Source organism: Tiliqua scincoides, chromosome 8, assembly GCF_035046505.1.
Source record: "Tiliqua scincoides isolate rTilSci1 chromosome 8, rTilSci1.hap2, whole genome shotgun sequence".
Taxonomy (NCBI): Eukaryota; Metazoa; Chordata; class Lepidosauria; order Squamata; family Scincidae; genus Tiliqua; species Tiliqua scincoides.
The window spans coordinates 58,485,059-58,512,782 of record NC_089828.1 but is presented as its reverse complement, the minus strand read 5'-3'; the positions used below and the strand labels follow the sequence as shown (position 1 = coordinate 58,512,782).

The 27,724-nt window shown below is 50.2% G+C and overlaps 2 protein-coding genes and 2 pseudogenes across 2 annotated transcripts; 3 read left to right on the top strand and 1 right to left on the bottom strand.

Moving 5' to 3' along the window:
• Positions 1-1,169: 1,169 nt before the first annotated feature.
• Positions 1,170-8,626, top strand: RASL10B (RAS like family 10 member B). The gene is made up of 3 exons (XM_066636508.1): positions 1,170-1,385; positions 6,390-6,514; positions 8,356-8,626. The coding sequence occupies exons 1-3, from the start codon at positions 1,170-1,172 to the stop codon at positions 8,624-8,626; spliced, it is 612 nt and encodes a 203-aa protein (XP_066492605.1).
• On the top strand, positions 2,501-2,617 carry LOC136659739 (5S ribosomal RNA; annotated as a pseudogene).
• A 7,445-nt stretch (positions 8,627-16,071) lies between the features above and the next one.
• Positions 16,072-24,394, bottom strand: GAS2L2 (growth arrest specific 2 like 2). The gene is made up of 6 exons (XM_066636479.1): positions 24,061-24,394; positions 23,175-23,413; positions 22,417-22,524; positions 21,388-21,484; positions 19,428-19,728; positions 16,072-17,803 (listed from the first exon to the last, which is right to left on the bottom strand). Exons 1-6 carry the CDS (start codon positions 24,392-24,394, stop codon positions 16,072-16,074), a joined length of 2,811 nt encoding a protein of 936 aa, XP_066492576.1.
• LOC136659572 (5S ribosomal RNA) lies at positions 20,811-20,929 on the top strand (annotated as a pseudogene).
• Positions 24,395-27,724: the final 3,330 nt, after the last annotated feature.

The following is a 27,724-nucleotide window of genomic DNA, read 5'->3' as shown; positions in this document are numbered from 1 at the left end:
TCCTAAATTAACGCATCACTGAGTTGATTACATTGGAAAGATCCACACAAGCCAATTGCATTAGACCTCTGCCACGGTGATCTAGCCAGCAGTTTAATTAAGTTCTGCCTGTCTTGTGTGTGTATTTAAAGTCGGCTGTCTCAAGGCGTAATAGAGTTGTGAGGAAGAGAGTCTGGGGGTTGCTTTCCCCCTGTGACTTTAATGCTTGCACTGTCAGGCAGATGTTCCACAGGTGATGCTTATCCTAGAGATGCAACCAAGGGGGTGTGACCAGCTAAATTTCTGCCTGTTCAGCTAAGGAACTGTACAAGAAAGAATCCTGGGAGGGTTGCTACGTTGGCTTCCTATAGAGTTTTGCATGAAACCTTTTTAAGAAGTAACAACCTGTTCCAACTGTTTTCAAAATACCGGTTTGGCCTGTGTGCCAGGCTGCCTGGCAGCTTGGGTTTAGCAAAGCACTATACACAGAGGTGATGGCAAAATATGCCCCTGCTTCATCTCATGTGTCAGTTGCCTTGTGGTTGAGGTTCAGCAAAGTTCTTGGCACTTGTCTAGTACAACTAGAATAGATCCATCTCCGTCTCGGAGAGGCCTTCAGAGCCCTGATGGATCAGACCATTTGGACCAGCATTTGACCTTCAGCAGAGGAACACCCCGATCCCTCCAAGAGGCCTGCAAGCAGGGTACAAAAGTTGCAGCCCCCCCTGTAATGACCCAAGCAACTGAGGCACAGTGTCTCTGAACATGGAAGTTCTATGCAGCTACTGTGACTACCAGCTGTTAACAAACCCATTCTCTCTATGAATGTGTGTTATCCCTTCTGACACATCTGTAAGCGTCCTCTCTGGGTCAAGCCACGGTGGATCTAGCACCCTGCCTCCCACAATGGCCCACCAGATGCCTGCCCCTGGGAAGCCCCCAAGCTTTGTCCTGCCTTTCCACTTCCTGGGAGCGCCAGGTGTTCTCACGTTCAGGCCTTGCGTATGACACGATTTCTCTTGGTCTCTCAGTGACAGGCCAAGCCGTCAAGGAAATGGTTCCTGATTGTGGCTGACACAGCAGCTGCTGGAATATGCAGCCCAGGGGCCTTCCTGGCAGCAGCGCAAAGGCAGCGGACTGCGCCCGGGAGCCGATCGCCGCGTTGCTCGGGGGGGCCACGGCCGGGAGGCATGGTGACAACGTTCAAGGTTGCCGTGCTGGGTGCTCAGGGAGTCGGGAAGAGCGCCATTGTCCGCCAATTCCTCTACAACGAGTTCAGCGAGGTCTGTGTGCCCACCAAGGCCCGCCGCATCTACCTGCCCGCCGTGGTCATGAATGGCCACGTTCACGACCTACAGATCATGGACTTCCCGCCCATCACCTCGTTCCCAGTAAACACCCTGCAGGTAGGTCCTCTTGTGTGTGCCGCTGATGACCAGAAAGGGCAATTCTGCTGGGTGGCAGCTGCGAACCACAGATTCTGGGGGCTCCCACATCCCTCCTGTTTGAAACGGGTCTATATGCTCCCTGCTCCTATTTAACCAGGGTCCAGCCCTGTCTTCTGGTTCCTGATAAATCACTGGGTCTGTTTTCTCACATCAGAAAGAGTTTCACAGGCTGGGTGCATTTCTTCCTGGTTCTAGATTTCACATGCAACATGTCCAAGCCAGGTGAACATTCTTCTCGAGACCTGGTGCACCGCACCACTGCCCCGTTCCCCGAAGGGCTTCTGCAGTCTCAGTCTGTGATAATAGTTTTAAGGAAACATGCCGTTGCCTTGCCTCTCCAATCAAAGAACAAGGTTGGTGGGTGAGCTGGTGCACAGGAACACTGCCTTTGCCCCCAGCCCAATAGTGTAGCTACAGGTGCCTCTGTGTGCCATGTAAGGCAGACCCTTCCGCTCACTATCAGAGCCACTCCAATGGTGAGTAGTTGAGGCTATTTACACGTTGCACTGCAGCACCTGCAAGACATACTGAGCCACCCCCCCCCCCCAGCCTCACTATCGCCTGGCCCACTTTTAGTAGATTCAGGACAGACTAAAGAAGGGACCTCTGCACACAAGCTCCTAACAAAGTCGTGGAACTCATTGCCACAAGATGGGGGGGGGGGATGATGGCTAACAGCCTTAGATGACTTTAGAGAGGTCAGACACATTTCTGGAAGAGACGTCTCCTGTTGGCTTTGGACTTTGAGAGCTGAATTGATCCTCTGTGTTAGGAGGCCTGGCAAATACAGGCACGAGAGCCTTTGCTTGTGCAGTCTACATGGGACCTTCCTGGAGGGCCTTGGCTCATTGGGTTGCTGGATTCAATGGGTCCACTTTGTTCTGATCCAGAAGGGCTCTTAGTATTTTTTTAAAAATGTGTATTTCATCTTTTCCTTGAAATGCATTTTTAAAAGCAGAATCCAGCTCGAAAAGGCTGATACTGTGAAAGGACAACCCCCTGCCCTGGGCTGCGGTGTATCAAGGGGCTGGGGGGGGCACAGAAGGGGAGCCGCCGCTTTCTCTCTCCAAACATCCTGGAACTGTCACCCTGCACATGCCCGATCTCGTCTGATCTCGGAAGCTAAGCAGGGTCAGGCCTGGTTAGTACTTGGATGGGAGACTGCCTGGGAATACTGGGTGCTGTAGGCTGATACCATAGCCTTTCGAGACTGAAGGTTGCCAACCATCCTGGAAGGAGAGAAGGAAGCCTTGCCTTCTGGAGTGCCAGAGGATGACAAGCTGAGCCTTGCATGCAGCAAAGAGAAAGGTCAGTGCATGAAGCAGGCGGAAATGGCAGGGGATAAATGATCAACAGAAGCAGAAGGCAGTGACATACTCAGCTGGGTACACGCCTTGAAACGCGGGGTGGGGGGAGGGAGCAGGAGCAGATGGAGGCTTCTGAAGAAGGGAGAAACATCCCTGGAGACGGGGAGGATCCTGAAGGCGCCCATCTTTCCCACCAGCAGGCTCCAGTGCTGTAGTGCACTCTGTGTGGCCAGTGGTGTAGCTAGAGGGAGTGTAAAGCACTCTGTTTGGTAGGGAGCCTCATTGCAGCCTGCAAGTGGCCCCTCCCCCTCTCCTTCAGAGCCTTTCCAGGAGGTGGGAGCAAAACAGAGGCAAATGCCTTCTGGGAGCATTTCAGGGGGGGCTTTTGGTCAAAAGCCCCCATTTTGCTCCCCCCCCCACACCTGTAATGGTTTCAAAGGGGAGGGGGATGAGTCGCTTGCATGCAAAACGTCATGCTGTGCACCCCCTTAGCTACACCACTGCTCCTGTCCTCTGACCAGGCGACTGCAAGGACTGCTTCTTGCCCAAGCAGCAAAACCCTCCATCTGCATCTGATGCAAGGGGCGAGGAGCGTGGGCCTTGTACAGGGTTGGGTCCTTGGTCCAGCTGGCCCAGTCTGGTCTACTCTAACTGGCAGGAGCTTGAGCACAGATAGCCTGGTCCATCAAAACATCCCCGGTTTCTAAAGCAATGAACACAAATTACTCTTCACCAGTCTTCTGGGAAATGGGCCAAGCTGGGAGAGCTGGAGCCTGCAAGGGTCAGTAGCAGGAATCACTCCAGACTAGTCACAGAAGTGAAGTCAGGGGCATAGAGTATTCTGTTTTTGTCTGTCTCTCATACTGGATCCAAAGGGATGCTGTCTTACTGGGGAGGAAGTGTGATGTTCTATGGTTCCCATTAACTTCTATAGCACAACTTTCACGTTAGGAAAACTGTTGGAGAAAGGGCAACAACCTTCCCATTCTACCCCCTCAAAACTGGGGTGAGATACTGGGGCAACTTCAGTTCCTTTCTGAATGCTGTCCCTCAGCGCATCTAGTTACTTTCTCCCATAGAAGTGAATGGGCTGTCTTTAACTCCACTGAGAAAATGGTCATGCTGTGCATTTGGGGATACTGTTGCAGAGGGGTTGAATCCTGCCCCCCCCCCTGCACTTTGCGGCCTGTCCTCCAGTGAGAGGGCCTCCATGCTGGGAGGAAAGAGTTTCTCTATGTGTGGAATACAGTCATCCCTGCAATGTAGAGGTGCTGATCCCCCCTTTACTAGTAATGATGGACATTTTGCTAGTGAAGCAATAATAGGAACTACTTCTGTGCATGTGCAGAGGGCATTTCCCTTACCAAGTAAACATGACTGATACAGATGAGGAGGAAGAATTGAGAGATAGCACCACCTGACAGCAGTTGACAGAGCTGGTTTGCTCTGATGTCACAGCAGTTCTGTGCAGGCACACAGTTTGCAAAAAAAGCAGGCAATATGATCAGGGGATCAGTGCACCTCCCTGAGGAAGAAGAGCAAAATATTTTGCGACTTTTCAGCTTAGAAAGATGGTAACTATTTATTTATTTTATTTTTCACATTTTTGTACCGCCCTTCCTCCAAAGAGCTCAGGGCGGTTTACAGAGCTGCTCCTCCCCTCTTTCTTGTCCTCACAACAACCCTGTGAGGTCGGTGGGGCTGAGAGAAAGTGACTGGCCCAAGGTCACCCAGGAAGCTTTGTGGCTGAGGGGGGATTTGAACCTGGATCATCCAGGTCTAAGTCCACTTCCCAAACCACTACACCACCCTGGCTCTCAAAGGGAGGGGTGGAGAGGTGGAGGCAGTGGTGTAGCTAGAGGGGGTGCAAAGCACTAAGTTCTGCGGGGAACCTCACCACAGCATGCAGGTGGCCCTTCCCCTCCCCTTCAGAGCCATTCTGGGAGATGGGAGCAAAACAGAGGCGAATGCCAGAGAAGACCCAGAGAAGAGGTGAATGCCTCTGTTTTGCTCCCCCCAACTGGAATGTCTCTGAGGGGAGGGGCCTCTTGCACACTGTGGTGAAGCTCGCTGCCAAACTTGGTGCTTTGCCCCCCCTCGAACTCCGCCACTGGATGGAGGTTTTGCATGGTGTAGGAATTGTGGCTGGAGAGACATTTTTCTCCGCCCCCTATGGGACAAATGGCACATTACGCTAAAAGTGTGACATGGCTCAATGGGACTTGGTTTCGTTTATAAATAGTACGTGGGGCGTTGGCTGTGATGCATGGTGAACCCGTGGTGGAGATTGCAGCCTTTAACGCTCTGAGCACACTGCAGCCTCGATCCATGACATGAATCTCCCTGCTAACTATTTTTAGGAAGGAAAAGCTTCAATGCAAAGTCTATGGATGTTTTTTCCGACTAAAAATAGAGCAGAAAGTGGGGCAAATCAGAATCAAAAGTGTGACAGGTGAAAATTACTAAAATCCCCTCCCCCTGCTGTGGTTGAACCACATTTCAACTCCTCCCCCAAGCAATTTATAAATAAAACCAGACCCCCCAAGTCTGGTCCCAACTGGCATTTAGTATAAGATGCAGTTTGATCCAGTGACTCTCAAGTGTCGCTCCTTCAGGACCATGGACAGGTCGCGATCGCTCCTCTCTCTGAAATTGGTGCCTCAAACACAGGAAAGGACCTTATATGGCCACGAATGGGATTTTTCGCCAGGAGAATCTGGGTTCTGCAGCCTGCATAAGTTCTGCACACCTGCACGGCTCATCAGTTCTGCAGTGTCCTTTGTGTGTCATCATTGAATCTGCCCTAATCAGAGCAGAACTTAAGAAGGGACCTGTTGGATCAGACCAAAGACTTATTTAGTCCAGCAGCCAGTTTCTCACAGTGGTCCGGGCCAGTTTGTTAGGGACCTTGAGACAAAGGTCTGTATTGGGTCCACCATGGAATCTCCCACCTGCTTCCTGTGCCTCTGGTTCTGGCAGGTCAGCCTGGACAAGTAGACCTTCTTAGAGTCTGGCCTGACCAACTCTGCCCTTTATAGTGGCCAACCGGATGCATGTGGGAAGCCCCAACCAGAAGCTGACAGTCACAGCTCTCTCCCTGCGGGTTATTCCCCTGAAACTGGTATTCTGAGGCAGACTGCCCCTGAGACTGGAGGTACTGCATAGCCCTCATGAGTAGCAGCTTTTGATAAGGTGCTCCTCCGGGACTTTGCCCAATGTGCTCTGAGAGCCATCTAGGCCACTGCCACATCTTGGGGAAGTGAATTTCACTGGTTAATTGTGTCCTGCCTGCAGAAGTCCCTCCTTGCTTCCCTCCTCAGCCTCCCACCAATTAGCATCATTGATGTCTCCTGGTCTAGTATGGCGGGAGAGGGAGGAAAATGGCTCTGCCTCCACTGTTTCCCTGAGGGTCCCTCCATCTGCTGAGCCCACCCCATAATTCCACCTGGTTGAAAATTCTAATGGAAAAGGGGGCACTTCATCCTGTTGTGAGCACCCAAATGCTTACTTGTGCAATCAAACCTACGGAACGGGTGTGGACCTCTTTCTTTGGGCCAAGCTGTTGACGGGTGGGTGGTACCGCCTTAGAGCCGCTCTGTGTTCCCTGATCCATCCCTCCCTCACTCTCTCCCCCCCGTCCCTCCCTGTCTTGCAGGAGTGGGCGGACGTCTGCTGCCGAGGCCTCCGGAGCGTTCATGCCTACATCTTGGTCTATGACATCTGTTGCTTCGACAGCTTTGAGTATGTCAAAACCATAAGGCAGCAGATTCTAGAAACCAGGTAAAAATGTGACTCTTCCCTGGATCCTATCACTGGTTCTGGCAGGAGAAAGGGAGCAGACAAGGGGTCCAGTTGTCCACTGCAAGCATTCTTGTGAACAGCACAGGAATCCTGTGGGTAGAGCACACAGTCTGGGTGTATTTTTAAGAATTATTATTATTTGATATGGTGGAAGAGGGAGCAATGCCTAGTGCTTAGTGCCAGAAGCTCACCTTTGCTTCATGTTCCCCACAAGCTGCCCACCATAACCTGCAGAATTCTTTCCCAGTTTGTCACTGACAGCTCAGTTCCCATCAGTGAATTCATGAAGCTAGGATTTTTTTTTTTTTTTGCCCCAGTCTCCATTGCTTTCCGCTTGTTGACACTGAGCCACATTTGCTGTTTCACTGTTTGCTCACTCAGTTTGGAGAGGTCCTTTTGGGCCTCCTGGCTACCCACTTTAGTCTTCATCACCTGGAATACTTTGGCGCCCTCTGCAAACCCAACTACTTTGCTGTTTACCCCCCAACTCCAGATCATAGATGAACAAATGAAGTAAAACCAAACATAAGAAGAGCCTTGCTAGATCTAGTCCAGCTTGCTGTATCTCACCAGTGGCCAACCAGAGAAGCCTGTAACCCAGCCCATAACCCAGCCATTTTCCTCCACTGTGCTGTTGCACACTGGTGTGCCACAGATGGTCTGCAGGTGTGCCCTGTGAGTTTGGAGGAGAATCATTTGTTAGTAGGGCCACTGGGGGATGTGAGCCTCTGCTGTCAGTGCAGTGTGCCTTGTCAATTGTCAAAAAAAACAGATGGTGTGCCTTGACAATTGTTGTGCCTTGTCACTGTGCCATGAGATGAAAAAGATTGAAAATCGCTGCTGTAACCTGTGGCCACTCCCTGGCACCTGGCATGTTGGAAATTGCCCACTTCTAGAACCAGGACGCTGCATATACCCATCAAGGCTTGTAAGGCATGATGAACTTTTCCTCCTTCAATCCCATCTTGAAGGCATCTAGGCCATACGCCATCACCACATCTGGTGGCAAGGAGTTCAACAGATTAATCACATGCTAATCCTTGAGAGAACGCTTTCCACATGCGCTGCCTCTGATGCATTCTTGGCATCACCTGGCAGGACAAAGTTGCAAACAACACAGTCCTGGAACGTGTTGGAATCCCTAGCATGTATGCACTGCTGAAACAGAGACACCTGTGTTGGCTCGGTCATGTCGTGAGAATGGATGATGGCCGGATCCCAGAGGATCTCCTCTGTGGGTGCAAGGAAAGCGCCCTACAGGTAGACCACAGCTGCAATACAAGGACATCTGCAAGAGGGATCTGAAGGCCTTAGGAGTGGACCTCAACAAGTGGGAAACCCTGGCCTCTGAGCAGCCCGCTTGGAGGCAGGCTGTGCAGCATGGCCTTTCCCAGTTTGAGGAGACACTTGGCCAACAGTCTGAGGCAAAGAGGCAAAGAAGGAAGGCCCATAACCAGGGGGACAGACCAGGGACAGACTGCACTTGTTCATGGTGTGGAAGGGATTGTCACTCCCGAATCAGCCTTTTCAGCCACACTAGAGGCCTTTCCAGAATCACCACTCAGAGCGCGATACCAGTCTTTCGAGACTGAAGGTTGCCAACAAACAAATCCTTGAGAGACACCACTTCTCACTTCCCTCCGCTAGACAGACTGAGATTGGTCTGATCCAGGCAGGCTTTCAGGGTTTCTTATTGATGGAGTCAACAGGGCTATCATCTTGAAAGGGTAAACTAACACCTTGGTCCTTTCCTCTTTAATTTCTCCCCCCCCCCCCACCAGAAAAATGCGTTACTTACTCCCCTCTGCTTCTCTGCGCAGGGTCATTGGCACCTCGGACACACCCATCATTATTGTGGGGAACAAGCGGGACCTCCAGAGAGGCCGGGTCATCCCTCGCTGGAATGTCTCCAACCTGGTGAAGAAGACCTGGAAGTGTGGCTACATTGAATGCTCGGCCAAGTACAACTGGCACATCCTCCTGCTTTTCAGTGAACTCCTCAAGAGTGTGGGTTGTGCGCGTTGCAAGCATGTCCACACCACCATCCGCTTCCAGGGGGCTTTGCGAAGGAACCGCTGCACCATTATGTGAGACTCTGCAGGACAGCCCATATGGCCCTGTCCGGCTCCTAAAGGGACCTCCCCCCCCCCCCAACATTCATAGGAACGCTCTTTCCTTGTGGAGGGGCAGGAGATGGAGCTTGCAAATAACTTGGTTCCCAAATGAAGCCGCTGCCTGTTCCAGAGAAGGTCCAGAGCGGCAGCCGAGGTTTTCATTTTTGCTTCTTGTTTGGTCTCCAAGGGGGTCTCTTCCTGAATCCTTGGAACCAGCAATTCCAAGAGGAGATTTTGTGTCCAACACAATAGGCCTTCCCTGGGCTTGGATTGTGAACCAGAAGGCGCCATTTGCTGATGGAGCAGAGGCTTCTGGGAGTTCTCCAAGATGGAAGCGGCAAGAGGCGGTTAGTTGCCTCTCATGTGGCTGGGTCACAAACCTGGCAATTGTGGAATTAGCAAATAAGAGAAAGGTTGGATGAAGGGAGGCCCTTGACACGCTGGAGGGAAATCTTGCTGGATCAGGGCATCCCTGCGGAAGGCAGTGGTTTGTGTCTTGCATTCCCTGGCTCAAGGTCATCTCATGGGTGTCGGAGAGGGAGAAAAAATATAGCAAGAGATGGGATGGAAATGAGAGGAGCTAAGAGGTAAAATGAAGATGACCGTGGAGGAGTTTGGCCGGAGCCAGAAAGTCAAGGATATGGTGGAGGGGGAAGAGCTCACGAGGGCAATTGGGAAGAGTGATACCTCAGGTCACAAGAGCACAGAGGTGGTGAGAGATTCTGAACCTGCTTTGCTGTACTTTCCAATACATACGCATGGAGGCTTGGCACCAGTTCACACATTACGTGTAGAAAACCCAGGTTTGCTTCTTGGCCTAAACGCGACAGGGAAGCCTGGTCCAACAGGACTCCGTGTTTCGTCTATTTGTGTGAGATATGTTGGCTGCCTAGGCATGCATCAGTGGCATAGCTAGAGGGGGTGCAAAGCACTAAGTTTTGCAGGGAGCTGCACCCCAGCAAGCAAGCGACCCCTCCCCCTCCCCTCCGGAGCCATTTCAGACAGTGAGAGCAAAGTGGAGGTGAATGCAGGGAGGCAAATGCCTCCGTTTTGCTCTCGCAGCCCAGAATGGCTCTGAAGGGGAGGGGCTGCCACAGTGGGCTCCCTACAAGACTTAGTGCTTTGCACCCCCTCTACCTACGCTGCTGACGCATGCTGCATTTTTGGGTATATGCAACACCCCTTTGGTGTATACTTCAAAACGGTTGTGTGCAAAGTAATCTCAGTGCTAGGATACCACCCAGCTTGACCCTCCAAACCAGGGAATCAGTGCTATGTAGCTTACATGACCACGTCTTGCCCAGAGGGGACAAGAAGGCCGATGCATGCCGTTTGTTCCAGTGGCTTCTTGCTCAGCCTCCATTCAGCGGCTGACTTGGGTGGCTGTCACGTAATGTGTGAAAGGAACGCCTTCTCCACTGTCATTGAACACCCATAAATACACACAAAGAGAGAACGCTTCTAGCCTTAACTTGAAGAAGTATTAATGTAATCCAGTGGAACCTCAGTCTATAGGGGGAACCAGTCAGGGCTGTCAAAGCTTCAGGCCGGGCGGGGGGGGCAGAACTACCATAAGCCCCTCTTTGCAATTAGCAGGCAATTAAAGCAAACTTATGCAAAATAGACACGTGTACGCTCTGTCCACAGTGTAGCATTGTGTGGTGGAAAATTCTGATTGTTACACTGGGGCAGAGTATTCACAGTACTGGTGATAACTGGGTCAGGATAGGGTCCTGCCCTTTGAGGTCCTGAAGCCCCTCCTGCACTCCAGAGATCCATGATATCTATGTTCCATATCCTCCTTTTTTCCTTTGAGGAGCTCAGAATGGCTGATTTTGTAGCCTCAACCAGTCTCTATGGACTTTTTTTGGTCCAAAGCAGGGATCGGGACCATATTTTTGATGGGTCACGAAACTGACAAGCTGATCGCTGACAAGGAAAGTGTGTTGCGCCCTATGGAAAAGTGAAATACATGCATATTTACTCATGAGTAAGCGACAGCGCCTTGCTCCACTACCAAGGGGAAGGCAAGGCCACCAAAATGGTCCCGATCCACTGAATGTGGAATTCAGCAAACTCACCAGGAGGCTGCGCGCCTCCCCCCCCCCTGCCAACAGTAAAAAGGATAAAAATAGAAGCTTTTGTGACAGGTAAAGTGAAATTTTATTTTTTTAGTCTAGTAAAGCCAGGTGGGTCCCAACAGAGTGTTATTTTAATAAGTGGGTCCTGGTGCTAAAACGTTGGGGAACCACTGGGTTAAGGTTTTCCAGAAGAAATGAAACCCGTATACCTTGAGGCAGAGAACAATCAAGGCCAGAACATCACAGGTTCTCTTGGTTGTCTCCCACAAGGGTAAAGCCACAAATGATACTGAGAGGTAACGCTTCAATATTGACTCGGATAGATGCAGCCATGAGCTCTACTCTGAGTAGAGCCTGCACGTGTAGGCTCTCCACAAGGGGAATGTCTCTGCTGGGTCTGGAGTTGAGCAGGCCACAGGAGGCCATCTTGGCTCTTGCAAATGCGGCCTGACAGGCGGGATGGAGAATTCTAAGTAGCTGATTGAGCTCCCCACTGCCAGCTCCCCCCCCCAATCTCAGAGAGCCGTGTCTGTGCGAGGAAAGCGCCTGTGCGCTATGGTAGACGCAGCCTTATTGAGCCATCCTTGCAATTTGTTTTTCCTTACTTTCACTCTGAACCCAAAACTCCTGAGACGTTGTGCTTGGAATGTCACCTCCTCAGAAATGCAAATTGCGATGTGGGTTCATCTCTGCCTCTTGGAGTGACAGTTGGGCTTTTCGGTCTGGCTCCTAGCTCGGCAATGTGCAGAGAAAGGTGCGCTGGGTTTTGCGAGATGGGATTCGCTCAATCTTTCCTACATTGAAGACAGCGTTAGCTCTCAGCCCCTGCCTCGCTCAGAAGAAGCCAAAGCGTATGGGTGTACAAGTGCTTCCACATTCTCAGCGCACAGGACATACAGCATACTATGATTATGGATCACAGTAGAACCCATGAAGCTATTCCATGTCCCAGTGTATTCTTGGATCACTTGGAGTTCCCAGGATATGGTCAGTTAGTGGTCTCTGAGCAGACTAAGCGCCTAGACCAGTGGGTCCCAAACTTTTTAACAGTCTAGCTGAATTCATTCTTGCAAACACGACCACACCTGCCCTTTCCTATTTTCTGGCAATGCTTTGGGTACAAGGAGGCCCTACCCATGTGTGGGTGGAGGTGGGAGCAACTGGACCAGAAGGAGCACACCATCTGGAGGCGTGTTCTGTCTGAATGGGAAGGAGAAGGGAGGCCGGATTCCAGCCTGGATCGTCTCCACACACACTCCCGGTCCTGTATTTTCTTAGGAGAGAAAAGAGATGGGGAGGGTCTGCTGGGCGCTCCTTCCTACAATTCATGAATTCCAACACTGCCCTCCTTGCATGAGCAAAACAAAGTCCTGGCTCACCTCTGTGCCATAGCTATCCTTTTTCAGGGAACGTGCAGGAAGATGTGGCAAGGAATTTATGGAAGGGAGGAGTCTCAGAAGCACATTTTTATTTGGGTTTTCCAAGAACCTTCGGCTTTGGAAAGGGACTTCATTTTATAGACTGATGTTTTTCTGTTTCTTTCTGGATTTTTTTTTGTTGGGAGATTTTGGAAGCCTGTGCGAAATGCCTTGTAAACACTCCAGATGCACTCTTGTTATGACGAGATGGAGATTAAATTAAAAGAAAAATCAGGTCTGCTTCCCCTGTTCTGTAACTTTGTCTCTGTGTACTTAATTTTTGTCCCAGTCTGGAGGGCTCTTGTGGGCCAGACCAAGCCCTGGGTGCCACATCTGGGGTTGGGCCTGTTGCTCAGGGCAGAGCAGGCAGGAGCAGCGAGGTTCAACCCCTGGCAACATCTCTGGGTACAGCTGGGAAAGACCAGGTGGGGCACCAGGTGTAGTGCTAGGTTTCTGCCCATCAGAGGACACTCCAGCGCCTGAACCTTGGTCACAGGTGGCTGTGAACGAGGGAATACTTTCTAGGGCCTTGGCAGAATGCCACACTGCCAAGGGGAAGGAGGTAGGAAGGGGAAGGCAGAAGAGGAGTGCAGCCCTTCTCGGTTGGGTGCGCTTGGAAGAGGTAATTTACTGATCGTTCCCCAGGTGGGAAGAGATGGAACTGCCAAAAGAAGCCATTGGTAGAAGTAGCAGAAAACAGTTTTATTTTTTCACTTTTAAGTGTTTTTCAAAGTTATTGCTTTCTGCGCTTCTGTGTTTTTATTCAAAATTTACACATTATAATCACTTTAAGAGTGTATTAGGTAGGTGATATAGATAGCCTTGTGTCTTCAGATGCAGCTACAGTCATTACCCATCCTCCACCCCCCATTAAATAATAAATAAAAACCAAATAAAACAGTTTTATTTTTTTGCAGATTTCAGGGTTTCTTAGCTTTTTTCACAACAGTGAGAAGTGCAGAAAGTGGTGTTATGTATTTTTAGTTTGTTATCACCATTTTCTCCTACCTTTAGCCATTGGTCGTTGCCTCTGCAATGGTGCAGGTTGCATCAGGGGTTGATTGTGAGGGGTCCCAGGGGGTGGCAAATCTGCCACCGATGCAAGCCACGTTGGTCTGCGTCCCACCCACGGAAGCAAGAAGCAGTCAGTTCCCTGTGCATCTGCATTGTCCCTGTCAATGAAACCAGAGGTTTCACAGCACTGTACAAGGAGCACAGTAAATGTCTGAGGGTGAGTTTTTTGGGTAGCATAGAGACAGTGGACCTGGTGGCATCCCAGATCATAGAGAGCATCAGGCTGTTCCGGAACACAACACCTCCCCATTACTTATTGTCATTTTGGGTGCCACTCTGGCAATACCGGGGATCCTGCCCTCTAATCCCAGTCCCCCCAAATTTCAGCTGATGTTGGTTGGGGTGAATCCCTGCTCCTGCCTTCAGCAGGTCCCGCTCTCCCTGTTCAGTGCAGCTCCATCTCTTCCCACCTGGGGAACGATCAGTAAATTACCTCTTCCAAGCGCACCCAACCGAGAAGGGCTGCTCTCCTCTTTCTGGAGGAGGCCGCACGGCAGCTGTGTAGGAGAATCTGCCGTGACTCATGCAGAATTGCTGCTTTCAAAAACTGCTGCCACTTTCAAGACACATCCCAGCAGAGCCGAGAGAAAGACGAGCGAGAAGCCAGAACAACTGTTGCTGAAGCCGATGGCTGGAATTTCCTGCACAGAGCTGAAGGGTCTAGGCTCCTATCCAAACAGAGGGGTCTCTTCTTCCCTTGCTGACCCCTTGCAGCTCAGAAGGGGAGGGACACTTGTATGGCACATTCAGGCACCTGCAAACTTAGTACTTTGCACCCTCTCTACCTATGCCACTGGTTTACACACATTCCAGGCAGAATCCGATCAGATTCTTTAGAATTGCATTGCAAAACACACACACAGTGCTATCTACGAAACTTGGGAAAAAAAAAAAGAATATTTATTATGGCTGATGGTTTTTAAATGGCTGATTTTTAAAAAAAAGATTTTTAGAGGCAAAACACAGAATTTTTAAAAACAGGAAAATCAAATGCGAGTCACACAGTTGGATTACTGAGTTGCACTTTGAACTGGTTATGGCTTTCTTGGGCTTAGTGGCTCAGTACTGACTGCAGGTAACCAGGAGATTCTGGGCTGAATAGTCCCTATTCAATGGGGGGGGGGGGAATCTGCCCAATCTAGTTTTTGGTTCTGAGTTTGGTTCAGCACCTGTTCTTCCCAGAAAGTCTGTTTTGTCCAAATATGGCCCAAGGCAAAGGCCAAGAAACTCAAGTCTTCCTGCTTGGAAAGTTTTTGTATGGACAAGTGATTGGGATCAGTGGAGGCACATGTAGAGAGGAGATATGGTCACTTCCATGGAATCCTGAGAATCCTGTGAGATCCAGGAAGCTGGACTAGATGGGCCTGATCCTGCGGGAATCTTCTTATGTTGAGCTTTCATTTTTGAAACAGCCTGCAAGCCTATAGTCCTCATGGCTAGAAGCAAAAAGCCAGCCCGGATTGGCTTTTGCTTACTATTTAGAAACTCAGGGGAGCAGAAAAGACTGTTTTTTATCTTTCAGAATATAATACAGCATATCAACACAGACCTCATTAATTGGTCCCACAGTCGGGTTTTGAGGCCATTGGTGGCAAAGGCTGGAGAAAGGGGCTCAGTACATGGCGATCTTTTTTCCTTCAGGCCTGGTGACTTATGAGATTTGCTGGATTCCAGAAGTGCTGCAACACCAGAAAAGTGTTGTCTGAGCCCAGCAGGATCACTTCCTCTAGTTTAGCCTCCTATCCGCCACAATCACCAACCAAGAAACTCACAAGCTGCGCATAAAGGCAACAGCAGCCCTCGCTAGTTATAAGCTTCCAGAATTTGGATTGGAGAGGTAGACTGCTTCTGGACATGAGGGTTCCATTCCTAATGATCATGGTTCATAATAATAACATTCAAAGAGCTTTGTTGGATCAGGCCAAAGGCCTATCTAGCCCAGCATCCTGTTTCCCCACAGGGGCCCACCGGGAAGCCAACAAGCAGGAGGATAATAGCCCTCACCTGCCGTTGATCTGCACGACAGTGGCATGCTATTTCCGTACAAGGATATTTGATACAGCCGCCACAACAAGTTTCCTGGGAAAGACATGGGTCCTATGCTGTGGCGTAGCTAGAGGGGGTGAAAAGCACTAAATTCTGCAGATGCCTGAACCCCCCCTCCCCTTCAGAGCCATTCTGGGCAGGAGGAGTTAAACGGAGGCGTTCCAGAATGGTTCTGAAGGGCAGGGGAGGGGCGGTTGCACGGTGCATTCAGGTACCTGCAAAATTTAGTGCTTTGCACCCCCTCTAGCTACACCACTGGTCCTATGTCAGGTTCTCAGATTTCCCCTACAATTGTACGAGAGATGACATTTTGCAAGTCTTCCTGAATATGTCAAAGTGGAATGAAACAAACAAGTTAACTCATTGAAGCTACAGGGTCCCTCGGCAGACACAGACCTCTGAGGAAGACACCCGACAAAGGCACAACAAAGCATTAAAATCAGAACTTTCCAAACAGAGTCTTAAGAGAAAAGTTCAGCAGCAGAAAGTCAAGTTCAAGCTAACTAAGTTTGACACCACCACGGCGAGAAACAGTTGCCTTTAAAAGAGAAAACTGTTAATTAATTGGGTATAAAATGTTTGGTAGACCTTATGCAAATGAGTTGCTTGCTTGATCACTGGATCTCTGGATTTAAGAGTCTGCTAAGTGAATCCCAAAATGCTTCCATAATATTCTTTGGAATCCCTGATCATTTCCCTTCCAAAACCGAGCAGAGAATCCGAGTGAATGATCAAGTTCTTCAGAGAGCCTTTTGCATAGCATGGCTGTTGTAGAGGAAGAAGGAAGCCATCATTTGAATACGTCATACCCAGGCTTCCTCATCATCTATAAGCTCCGTCTTGCCCTCTGCGGTAGCCGTTTTCTCCCCAGAATTCCCGCCTTGCGTGGAGGACGTGCTACACTCAGAAACCGTCACCTCTTCCTCACCCCCCACATGCCCGGTTTTGTTTTGTCGCAAACCCGCGGTACAGCTCTGAGCCCGGCGTTTGGAGTTGTGGGCCTTGGCTTGACCTTTGCCACCAGATGCTCTTTGGGCAAGTCTGTAGGACACCGGCGTGGGGATCTTGGAAGGCCTTTTCTCAGGCCTGTTGTCTCTACGCGGCCGGATCTTGGGGCGCAGTTTCAGCTTGTAGATTGACGGCACGCGCTCCGGCTTCTTCAGAGATCTCCTTGGTTTACTCAGGGGTGGTTTTGCATCTTCTTGAATGCTGGCACTCTCTGGAGAATTAGCAGCTGTGCTTGGCGTCTTCTGAGGAGCAACCCCATAGCTGTGGATTTCCATGTGTCCTCCTTGGTTTGGGTGTGAAGACGCAGCTCCTTCTGATTTGGTGCTGACACACTCCTCCTCCAAACCTTCTCTCTCCAGAACCTTCTTTTCAGCCTGGTTTCCATTCACCAGAGCTGAACTCGGTGGTGTCCAGTGTCTCTCCATCCCCCCACATTCCTGATGGAGGGTTTGGGAGAGCTCTTGGATGACGCTGTCGTAGTGCAGTCCTGCAGACGGCCACCTCACCACACTCTCTGGTACGTAGACTCCACTCCGAGGCACTCTGTCACCATAAACAGCCTTTTGGTGGCTACTCTGAAGAGAAGACAGGCCAGGGATCAATAGTCTCAGACCATTACAACCAATGGAAGCAGCACCCTTCTCAGTTTCCAGATCTCCCGCCTGGTTCTCTGTGCTGGGAAGATGATTGTTGTCAGCCTCCAGCTCCTTGATATTGGACAAAATCTCGTCTTCCAGACTTTGATACAGAGCTTGTTCCTCAGCTGGGTTAATCGGCAGTGGGGTGTAAACACGCTCCTTATGCACGGTGGGTTTGCCATGACCCTCTTTGCCTCTTAAGACCTCACAAGGACTGTTCCGCTCCTCACAAGGGCCCATCTCACCTTGGAGCACTCGCCCTCTTGGCAAGGAAGCCAGGTCTTTGGCCAAATGAAAACTGCCATTGCTCAGATGGACTTCTCCTTGGTCTACCCTCTGACAAGGGGTCTGGGGCCTGCAAGACGTTGGGTCAACTTTGCCCAGGATCTGAGCACTGTGGTTCTCTCTGTGGCCCTGATGAGTGTGTTTCACTGAGGACGACAGCTTAGCTAGGGGGTCCCCCCTCCTCCAAGCTCGCTCAGTAACCCCCCTTTCCTGTGGCATTGTTGAGCTGCCAACTGGAGCCTTGGCAGCCTTCTGGGAGCCAGGTGGCCCAAAGTGCTGGGCCGGGCTGGATGAGCGGGTGGGCTGGGAGCTCCTCCCTTCTTTCTGGGTGCTTCTGGGCAGCTGATGGGCTCCGCCCTTTTGGAGTGCCAGCCTCACTGTCTGTTCTTTTGAAGGAGTCACCACTGCCTGAATTGTGACCGTCGTCCTTCCATGCTGGGGAACTGGAAGAGCTTTCAAGTCACACGGACCATTCTCCACATTTCCGTTATGCTGGGAGGAGCAGGTCTCTCGTCTGCCCTGCATGGAGTTGGTTGCCTGGGGTCCAGACCTTTCTTCAGCAGCTGGCGCCCACCGGGAAGGAGTGACTGGGCGTTCTCTTACCCTGCATGAGAAAAGACACCAAAAGTGGGAAAGACTCGTTAGGTACACAGCAGAGAACTCACAAACAGGGCCAGCCCAGAATAAAACAGAAGTGTGGAGAAGCAGACAGTCAGAGATACTCCCCTCCCCTCCCTCTTCTGTCCTGTTCCCCCTTCTTTACAAATCCAGCAGGTGGTGGAGGAGGGGGATCAGTGGAGGTGAGTGGGCAGGTGGGCCTTAGTTGGTCTGCCCAGAAAATGGCCTTTGACGGAATCAGTCCATTCAGCTCTTGACTGGCAGCTGTTCTCTTGCAGCTCACCAGCCACTCAGGCCTTTCCAGTTCTGCTACCTGAGACCCTTTGACTTGGAAATAGCACAAGCATTTGAGTTCCAAGCAAGAGTGCTGCCACAGAGCCATGGATCTTTCCTCAAAGGCGCAGCCTCCCTCATCACCAACCTCCTGCAGAGTTTGCTGCACAATCTGAACCTTGACACAGAGTGCAACAAACGGTGGACTACTGAGGCAACTTCAGTTAAGGTTGCTTTCTGGAAAGATGTTCAGAAGAACCCTGCTAGGTCAGACCAAGTGGCCATCCAGTCCAATGTCTTGTTTCCAACAGTGGACAGTCAAGGTAGATCTAGGAAGCTCGCAAGCAGGGTATAAAGGGGACAGAGCATCTTTGTTATAAGAACTTAAGAACAGTCCCACTGGAGCAGGCCATAGGCCCATCTAGTCCAGCTTCCTGTATCTCACAGCGGCCCACCAAATGCCACAAGGAACACACAAGACAGCAAAGGATCTGCATTCTGGTGCCCTCCCTTGCATCTGGCATTCTGACACAGCCCATTTCTAAAATCAGGAGGTTGCACATACACATCATGGCCTGTAACCTGTAATGGATTTTTCCTCCAGAAACTTGTCCAATCCCCTTTTAAAGGCGTCCAGGCCAGTCGCCATCACCACATCCTGTGGCAAGGAGTTCCACAGACCAATCACACGCTGAGTAAAGAAATGTTTTCTTTTGTCTGTCCTAACTCTCCCAACATTCAATTTTAGTGGATGCCCCCAACATCTTGTAATGAGATAAGTGCACTGCTCCTGAACATGGAAGCTCCATTTCTAACTCTAATTGTTAACAGCTACTATGTGCCATGAATTCACCCAACTTATTGTGTCCTGTGGTCCTGTGACCAACACTTGACCAAGCAGATGCCTCCAGGAAGCCCCAAAGTGGAGTGGGAAGGCAAAACAGTCCTCACTTGTGTGTTTCCAGCATTAGATAGAGACTTGCCGCCCTGAACATGGAGACTCTGTTTACTTTAAATGGTCTATCAGGGCTGACAGAACCAGCCAGAATGAATTTATCTGAATCCCAGTTCCACAGAACCCAGCCTCGAAACTTCCACCAGTGCCTGGTTAAGCCCTCATTCTAATGTACCTGCTGTGAAACCACATGGCTTTGAACTCCTGTACCAAGGGGAAAAGTGGAAATCTAGCTCACAGCTCAGGCACGTACCTATTCTATCATACCAGCTTCCCCTGAGACCCAAGCTTAATTTAGCCAGGAGTGAGACAAATAGGCTATAAAACAAGCTTTTTGGGAACCACACCTGGCCCATCTCCAAACTGGTTACTCTTCTATTACCTGCTTGAAGGAGTCCTTCGGGGATCCTGGGAGCTCTGAAGACCCGAACATCTCCGACTGCTGCCACCTCCAGTCCTGCCATCACTTGGGGGCAAAGATGTTGGAACTGTCCTACCAGGTCCCAGACTGAGGGGCGTGTAGGACTTCCACTCCACTGGGGGTGGCGGGCTTTGGGACCTGCTCACGATCAAGGCAGGCTGGGGCTTGTTGGAGTTGTCGATCCTGGGGGTTAAGCAAGCCGTGATCTCGTGCTGAACTGGCGTCCTCTGAGAACTGGCCAGCTTCGAGGCCTGTTTGTGAGCTGCAGAAACGAAGGAGAAGGAACTCTGTTGGTGCCATACACACAGCTGGGAGAAGATTGCAACCCAGCTGCTCGAATCCACTTCTGTCCATGCCAAAACAAATGCACACAGGAATTAAGGGGATGAACGCTAATGGAACACTAGGGCATTCGTATCCTGGACAATTGTACCCAAGTCGAATGCATCCCGGTCATGCGGACATCCACATCTGGGTTTTTTGTGCCCCGGCCATTTGCAATCCACTATAACTGGGCAACAAACCCCATGTTATATATCTTAAGCCTCTTATCCCAGCCCTAATCCTACGTTAACGTTTTAAAAATAAAAAATACATCTAATGTAAATATATACATATTGGGACAGAAATGTCCAGGATGCAGAAAGGACAGATGAAAAAGTCCAATATATTTCCATTTCGAATACAATGTCCAACACATTTGACCAAGACACAGTTGTCCGGGGTGCAATGGTCCTGTCACCAACAGAGAGGAATTTGGAGCTTGGTTTTCTGAACTCCCCATCTGTCACCATTCATCTTTGTTTCTTAACCTCCCCCCCCCCCCCAAATGAAGTGCAGTCTTGCTTGGAACAGTGGTCGCTGGCAAGGGGCTCGTCTCCTTATGGCAGGACATTTTTGTTTACCTCCCTGCCTCCGCTTCTGTTTTGCTCCCCTGTCCGGAATGGCTCCGAAGGGGAGGGGGAGAGGCCCCTTTCACACTGCGGTGAGGCTCCCTTCAAGACTTAGTGCTTTGCACCCCCTCTAGCTATAGCACTGCTCTGAAGTACAGTATACAGACAAACTGAGTTAAACTGTACTCAAAGGGTGACTTTTGGAATCTTCTGTGGAACTGGCCTGACCTCTACTGGATATCAGCGGCTCTGCAACAGCTACACAAGAGACTTGACTGAACCTTCAAGCGTGTTTTTCTGCAATGTTTCATCAATGCGCTTTAGTAAGATGTACACAGTATATGGGGGGGGGAAGAGACATGAAAGAAGTGAAACATTCAGTTCAGCAAGCTGAACTGCAAGCTGCCCCTGCCCAAATTTTGGAATTAGGTATGTGGAGGAGGACAATTTCAGAAGCGTCCATGTTACCCTGCACATGCCCAATCTCGTCTGATCTTGGAAGCTAAGCAGGGTCAGGCCTGGTTAGTACTTGGATGGGAGACCGCCTGGGAATACCAGGTGCTGTAGGCTTATACCAGGGTCTTTCAAGACTGAAGGTTGCCAACCAACCATAACAGGAAGCACGAACTGCCCTTGGAGGTGCTCACCTCTTGTACTCCTTCATGCATCACAGTTCTAGACATGACTCCTGAACAGGGCCAGTACTCACACAGAGATGCAGCAGCAAACTTCCTCAGAGGGCAGGCAATGGCCAATACAGTGGGGCCCTGGCAACCCCATCACACCTGTTGCAGAGCACCAGAAGAATCACCCACCCCAAAGAGCGGTCGGGTGGGTGGCCAGGCCAGAGCAGAGACACAGAAGTCATCCTCTTTTGCAGCCTGGGCAGGAGTGCAACCTGGCACCCCACTGGAGGAAAGGCAGGTTAAATGAGTTTAATGCAAGGGATCTTGGAAGAGATTTGGGAAGCTAATAGCAAAAGGTGTGGATTCGGCCTGACGTTAATGAACAGGCACAAGGAGACTTACACAGCGAGGTACAGCGGCAGGGGTCATGCTTGTCCAGGTAGTGCTGCAGGGTGTCCCAACCGCCGCCGACACGCACCATCACGTGCTTCCTCAGGATCTGGAGCAAGTAAGACACGCGTGTGTGAAAGACACGCTTTTCCGACCACCGGCTTAAAACGAGTTGAAATGGGATACGGCCTCTTTCTATGACCGAAGTTCTAGATCATTCCCTGCCACAGCCTGTGGCGCTGGATGCTGGCTTGGCTGGTTTCAAAAGGGCATTGGCAGGGAGTGAGGTCTATTCAGGGCTGGTCCATCCAGGAAGCCAACTGAAGCAGCTGCCTCAGGCAGCAGCAGACTGGTGGGGGGGCACTCATCTCTGTCTGCCTACTTGTCCCCACTGACCCTTCTTCGTTGTTCACTCCCTGGATTGGAAGAGGGGCAGAGATGAAGAGGAAAAATGGTGGGGGAAAGTGCTGAGCTGGAACACGGGGGAGTGGGAGGGGCAGAGGCTGGCACATCATCGGGGAAGGGTGCAGCCTTTGACATGTCACCTCCGTCAGGAAGTCTTGGGCTGCCCTTGGGTCCACCACTGAGTATTGAGCATGATCACAAGGTAGAACCTCCATGTTCGGGGCAATTGGAGGAAAAACATCCAAGAGGGGCTGTCGCCTTCATGCTCCGCTGGTGTGCCCTGGTGGAATCTGAACGTGGCTCTCAAGACCTCTGCCCTGATCCTGCTGGAGTCTTCTCAAGTGTACACAATAGTTTTATTCACAGAGACATTTATGGTGTGCCGTTCACTCAACACTGGATTAACGCTTCACACAGTAATTCCGTCTACTGAAAGCTGTTGGCGCAAATGGCTGATGCAACTCTCAGAGCTGCAGAAAGGTGGTATTTGAAGAAGGGGGGAGGGGAGAGAGCCTCTGTGGGGCTCTGTGCATCCGAGATAATGTGCTGCTGCCTGGGACACCCCAAAGGAGGCTGGCGCTCAGCCAAGGCCAACGCTGCACGCGCAGGAGCGACACTTGTCTCTCGCACACTCACCCGGACAAAAATGAGGGTGCTGGAGTCGCCCACACGGTACTTCCCCTCCGAGACTTTGACCATGGAGAACTGGACGGGGCAGGTGCAGCGGCTGACCAAGCACTGGACCTGCGTGGGGAGCAAGCAGAGCTTTCCTAGACAGTTCAAGGGGCATTCATGGAATGCAAGTGCAGGGCAGCCTGCTCAGAATTCAGCCCCACTGAACTCCACAAGGCTCACTCCCTCCCAGGTATGTGGATTAATGAGACAATTAAACGTGCCTCAACGTACAACGTTCTGGGGCCAAAGAGCAGGCTTATTGCAACCAGCCATAGACAGGAAGTCATAGAGCAATACTTGGATCGGGCCCCAAGTCCATCTGGTGCCACAACCTGGAGCCCACTGTGGCTGATTAGATGTGTCTGGGAAATAGACAGGCAGACTCTGCCCTGCTTTGCCTCCTGCCACCAACTTGTATTCACAGATATACTTCCTTTGAACATGGAGGCCCAATTTTTTAGCTATCAAGCTGGTTGATAAATACCCTTTTCTCTACTTCCAAGTTATCTAAGCCTCTTTTAAAGCCAACTAAGAGAGCAATCATCAGAGCCCCCCCCCCCAGCACCATGTTCGAGTTCTGTCAATGAATGATGTGTGAAGGAGGACCGTCACCTCTACAAGACCTCCCTGTCTGGTGACCTTGCACGCAGTGTGCAACTAACATGCAACCCCACCTTCAAAGCGAACCCTTAATAAGCCAACCCAGAGGGCTCCTTTACCATCTGGTCCAGGTTCTTGAAGCTGCAAGGCTTCCTCTGGGGTTTACGGAGCGGCGTTTCCTTGGGAGGCAGATTTAGTTCCTCGCGGATCTCGTCCTCGATTTCCTCTTCCATTTGGATCAAAGTGGGGGCACTCATGCCAAAGCGGGAGGCTCGCCGCGCCACCTCCAGGAGGCACAAGACAAAGTTTTTCTCATTCTTGCGCAAGACCAGGTCCTCCGTCTCAAACATCAGAACTTCTGGAACAGACCAGAGAGTTTGAGTCTCTCTCTCTCTCTCTCTCTCTCTGAGAGAGCTGGCTAGAAAGATAGCCAGAAGAGCATCAGTAATGTATTTTGACAATATAAGGAACCGATGGCAAGAACCCTGCAGTGAACATCAGGAATCAGAAGATGTGGCATTCACTCATCAGATAGGACACACAGTTGGAGAATCCCACAACCTCTCATTTCAACCAACACTAATCTGTCTTTACAGCTATAGATAGACAAATGCCATCTGTTATAGAGTTCTCTCTATAACAGACAAGAGTTGTGACCCAACCACCCCTTCCTGGGATACCACCTTCAACTGTCTGGAGGAAAAAAAAAAGAATAGAATTGAAGATTGGCTGCTAAACCCACAAGCCTCCTGGGTGGGGTTCGTCACACATTAAAATAAAGTCAACAGCCAGTGGGGAAGGACTTGTTGACCAAATTCACTCCCAAAAGTTTCAGGACAATGGGGAAAACTGATCAGAATTTCAGCAGGTAGAGAAAGCAAGACATAAAGAATTTGGCAAGAGAGCAAAAGAAGATTCAGGCCTTGCTCAATCAATCAATCAATCAATCAATCAATCACATCTGGCAATTCTGCCTCACCACAGACCCACTTCCCAGGTTCGTACCTTGAATATCCATCTCCTTCCGGCACCACTGAATGAAATTGGAGACATTATCGCGGGCTTGGAAGGTTCCTGGCTGAGCCAACTCGTTCCATGTCGTCCCACAGGTGGGCAGCTGGAGCTTGTGGACCAAACTTGGGTACCGCTGCCTGAATTCCCTGGCCAGCTGAGTGATGTTATTGGCATGGCGACAGAGCCAGATGCCAGTCTCCAGCACCTCTAAGAAGGACCCCACGTCCACTTCCAAGTCATAGAGCTCCTTGAGCCACTCTGCCAAGTCCTCCTTCATCGCGTAGAGGTACTGCTCGCTTGACTTGTACGGACGGATGCTTTTCATGGTTGCCCCCTGGATCCCTGACATTTTCCTGGAGGAGAACCCCTTTTGCAGGAGAGGAAGAAAGAGCGTACCCAGTCTCAGACTGAGCCACAGAATGATTGAGTTGTCTTCTAAATTCCAGCTGGAAACAGATCAACCCATCCCTTGAGCAGCTCCCAACTATCTACGATACCAAAAGGTTCACACTTGAGTTAAACATGGAATGAAAAACTTCACTTTCTCATCCTTCCATGGTCCATCAGCCCCTGCATGATTGGAGAAGACCTGGAGGTGTTTGGCCCCATGGCTGGCATGTCGTGCTGGGATCCTCCAACAGGATGACAGAGAGACTGAAGCTTCTTCTGAGAGACCCTCTCAAGGGCAGCCTCATCTCAGGATGACCTGTTTTGCCCTCAGCTTTCACCCAGGCTGGCAGCTATTTGACAGGGCCTGGCCTTTTCGCCTGCTGAAATTCCTGCAAGGGGTTGGAACCTCTGTCTTGCCTGCCTGCACTCCATGCGTCATCAGGGAACTTTAACATTCCCATAAGCCATGCACTTCAGATCTCCTTCCATTTTTCTGCACGCACAATCCGAGGATTTTCTGAGGTTCTCGTGCAAAACCCGGGAAAACGAGGACATCTCCTTGCAGGCCTGTTTGATGGTTTGTTGTGTTTCCTCTTTCAACTCCAGCTCTCTTCTCCTTGGCGACAGGAGCTCTCTACAAAACACTCCCCATTAAGCTGCTAGATCAGATATCAGTTCTCCCTTCTCTGGAGGGAGCGACACTTGTTCCTCTGCTCAACATTGAGCAGTGCAAGAAAGTGAGTGGGAAGCTTCTTAAGCCATTTCTGTCCATCACTGCATAGATGCAACAGAGATCAGATGTGTACACCTGGGGGCTGGACAAAAACAGAACATTCTAGTTGTTGGAAATTCCTGAGAAAGAACACCTTAACTGGCAAACACCCTTGTTTTGGACTTTACTCAAAAGATACAACAGGCTTAGGTTTACCTCTCAGTAGGTTCATTCTCAATATTATAAATCAATGCTACTAACAAGAGGTTACACCTAATTTTTTTTTGGGGGGGGGTGCAGTTTAGCACAATAGCAAAACCACATTTATCCATTTAACCTGCAAAAAGCAATAAACATATATCTGAGGACAAAGTCTGGTCTGAGTTTCTGTCTGTTAGCTATTCGCTCAGTGCTACGCGGTGACCCTCATCACATCCCTTGGCAACCAAATCCATTAGGTAGGGAGCAGACCTACATTCATCAAGACTTCTCTTCACACAAGTCTCCAGGGCTAAGATTAGGTCCTATTTTTAAGGGCAAGATCCAGAATGTATTTTGCAACAATCAAGAACAGCTCTGAGCATGCGCAAAGTGCAATTCATCCGTCAATGATGTCAACCAGCTCCTTGACCGCAGGGCGAAGGGCAGGCTTAAATGACTCTGACCTGTTTGCTTTCAGAAATGACAAACTCTGCGCCAGCTGACGGTTGGCACTGCTTCTGTCTGAAGAATCCATTTGATGTCACAGTGGCCTGGGTCGGTTTGCCGCCACTTACCCAGACAAAGCAGAGCATTCTGGGAGATTGTCCTGTGAAGTCTAGTCAAAGAGTCCACCCCAATTCATTTCTCATGTCTCAGAGCAGAAAAGAACAGGAAGCGGGAAAAGTGGAGGAGAAACCATCTCAGGAGCCAGAAGCAGCAGAGAACGAGCTGGAGCCCACTGCAGAGGACCCCAGCATCTCCTCTTCACTCTGCCCTCGGACCTCGAGCATGGAGCAAACACAGAAGCCGGACAACTGGCTGTGGGGGTGGCTGCCGTTCCCCCTCCTCTCTGGCCTGACCTGGCTAGGAGAAAGGTAGCAGCCAAGATTAAAACCAAGCATACCCCTTTTGGGGCGGGGAGGGTGGGAAAGTTCACTCTGCGCTTCCCATTTTACAGACGGAAAACTGAGGTTGAGAGTAGAATGAGCATGACATTTTGCATTAACTGGATATGCGGCTGGAAGACTTCAGAATTTCCACTGGAATTTCACTTTGCCTAATTGTCTTGCCCATTTAGTTTTGGTTGTGAGCCACCTTGAATTCCCAAAGCAAGGGGGAGTATAAATCCGTTTCAAAAAATGTACTAATAGTTCATTGGTTGTTTTCTATCAGGTTCGATTTATTTATGAGGGAGACATACGACTCAAAGGTCAACGAGTACATAGAATCACATAAGGCAAAAATTTCAGAAAACAAACCAAAAACATCTATCAAAGCAGGATCTGAAAGCTCAAAAAGTACTGCACTTAAAAAAAATAAAATCACTAAATCCTACAATTGGGAATTATGAACTGTCAATTCCTGAACCTCCTGCAAAACAACACTTATGATTGATGACAATGTTCACAGTGCTGGTAACACGAGAGAAGAAGGAAAATAGTTGCCACTTTTTTTTCATTGCTCAGCATTCCAGAAAGCCCCAGTTCCACCCCATCTTTTCTTCCTCTAACCTAAGTAGTGGTGAGCAATCTCTCTTTGGCTCAGCTTGTGCCTGTTCTCCAAGTGTCCTTTCCTGGTTCTCACTGGTTGCACATAACCACTGATTGCACCCCACAAAGTGGAGTGTCCACCATCAGCCGTGGCATGGAACTGCTTGGATTTCAAACTCCCCCCCCTTTCCCCAAAACAATCATCCCTGGAAATAAAGGCCAGGCTTAGATGTGGATGTGGAACATGACACATGACAAGTTTTCCAGGAACTATTGGAAGAAGATGGAGGGAAAAATTTGGAAGAAAAAAGTGGATTCCATTCGGAATCCAAACTGAGCCGGACGTATCACCAGCTGGCAATTTGTATTCTGTGCCCGCAAGTTAATTACTCATGTTGGTGACTAAAAGCAGCCCATGCTACACCCTTTCCAGTCCTTCCTCATTCTCACAGCACACCTTCCTTTCCCCCCCAAGGAACAGGTCTCTGCAGGAGCCGGTTTGTTGCCGCTTGGAGAGAAAAAAATCATCCGGCAAAATGTGTCCAGAATGCGAGATCATGTTTTGCAAAAAGTGTGAGAAGCTGCACTATAGCCGGGCCTTCATCGAGCATGGCCTCCTGGGTCACCACACAGAAACTGCGCCAGGGATCCCCAGCCCAGCCCTGAGCACAGGCAAGATCATGAGGACTAGTGTGCTGGGGGGGGGATGGGACACAACGACGATGATGTTGTCTTTGCTTAACCAGTGAACTAGAGATGGTCACCTTTTCACAGACACCGGCTCTCTGCTTCACACAGCTGCGCACTGGGCGGGGGTATAAGTGCAACTCCTCTCCACACTGCACCTCTTGGTGGGGAAAAG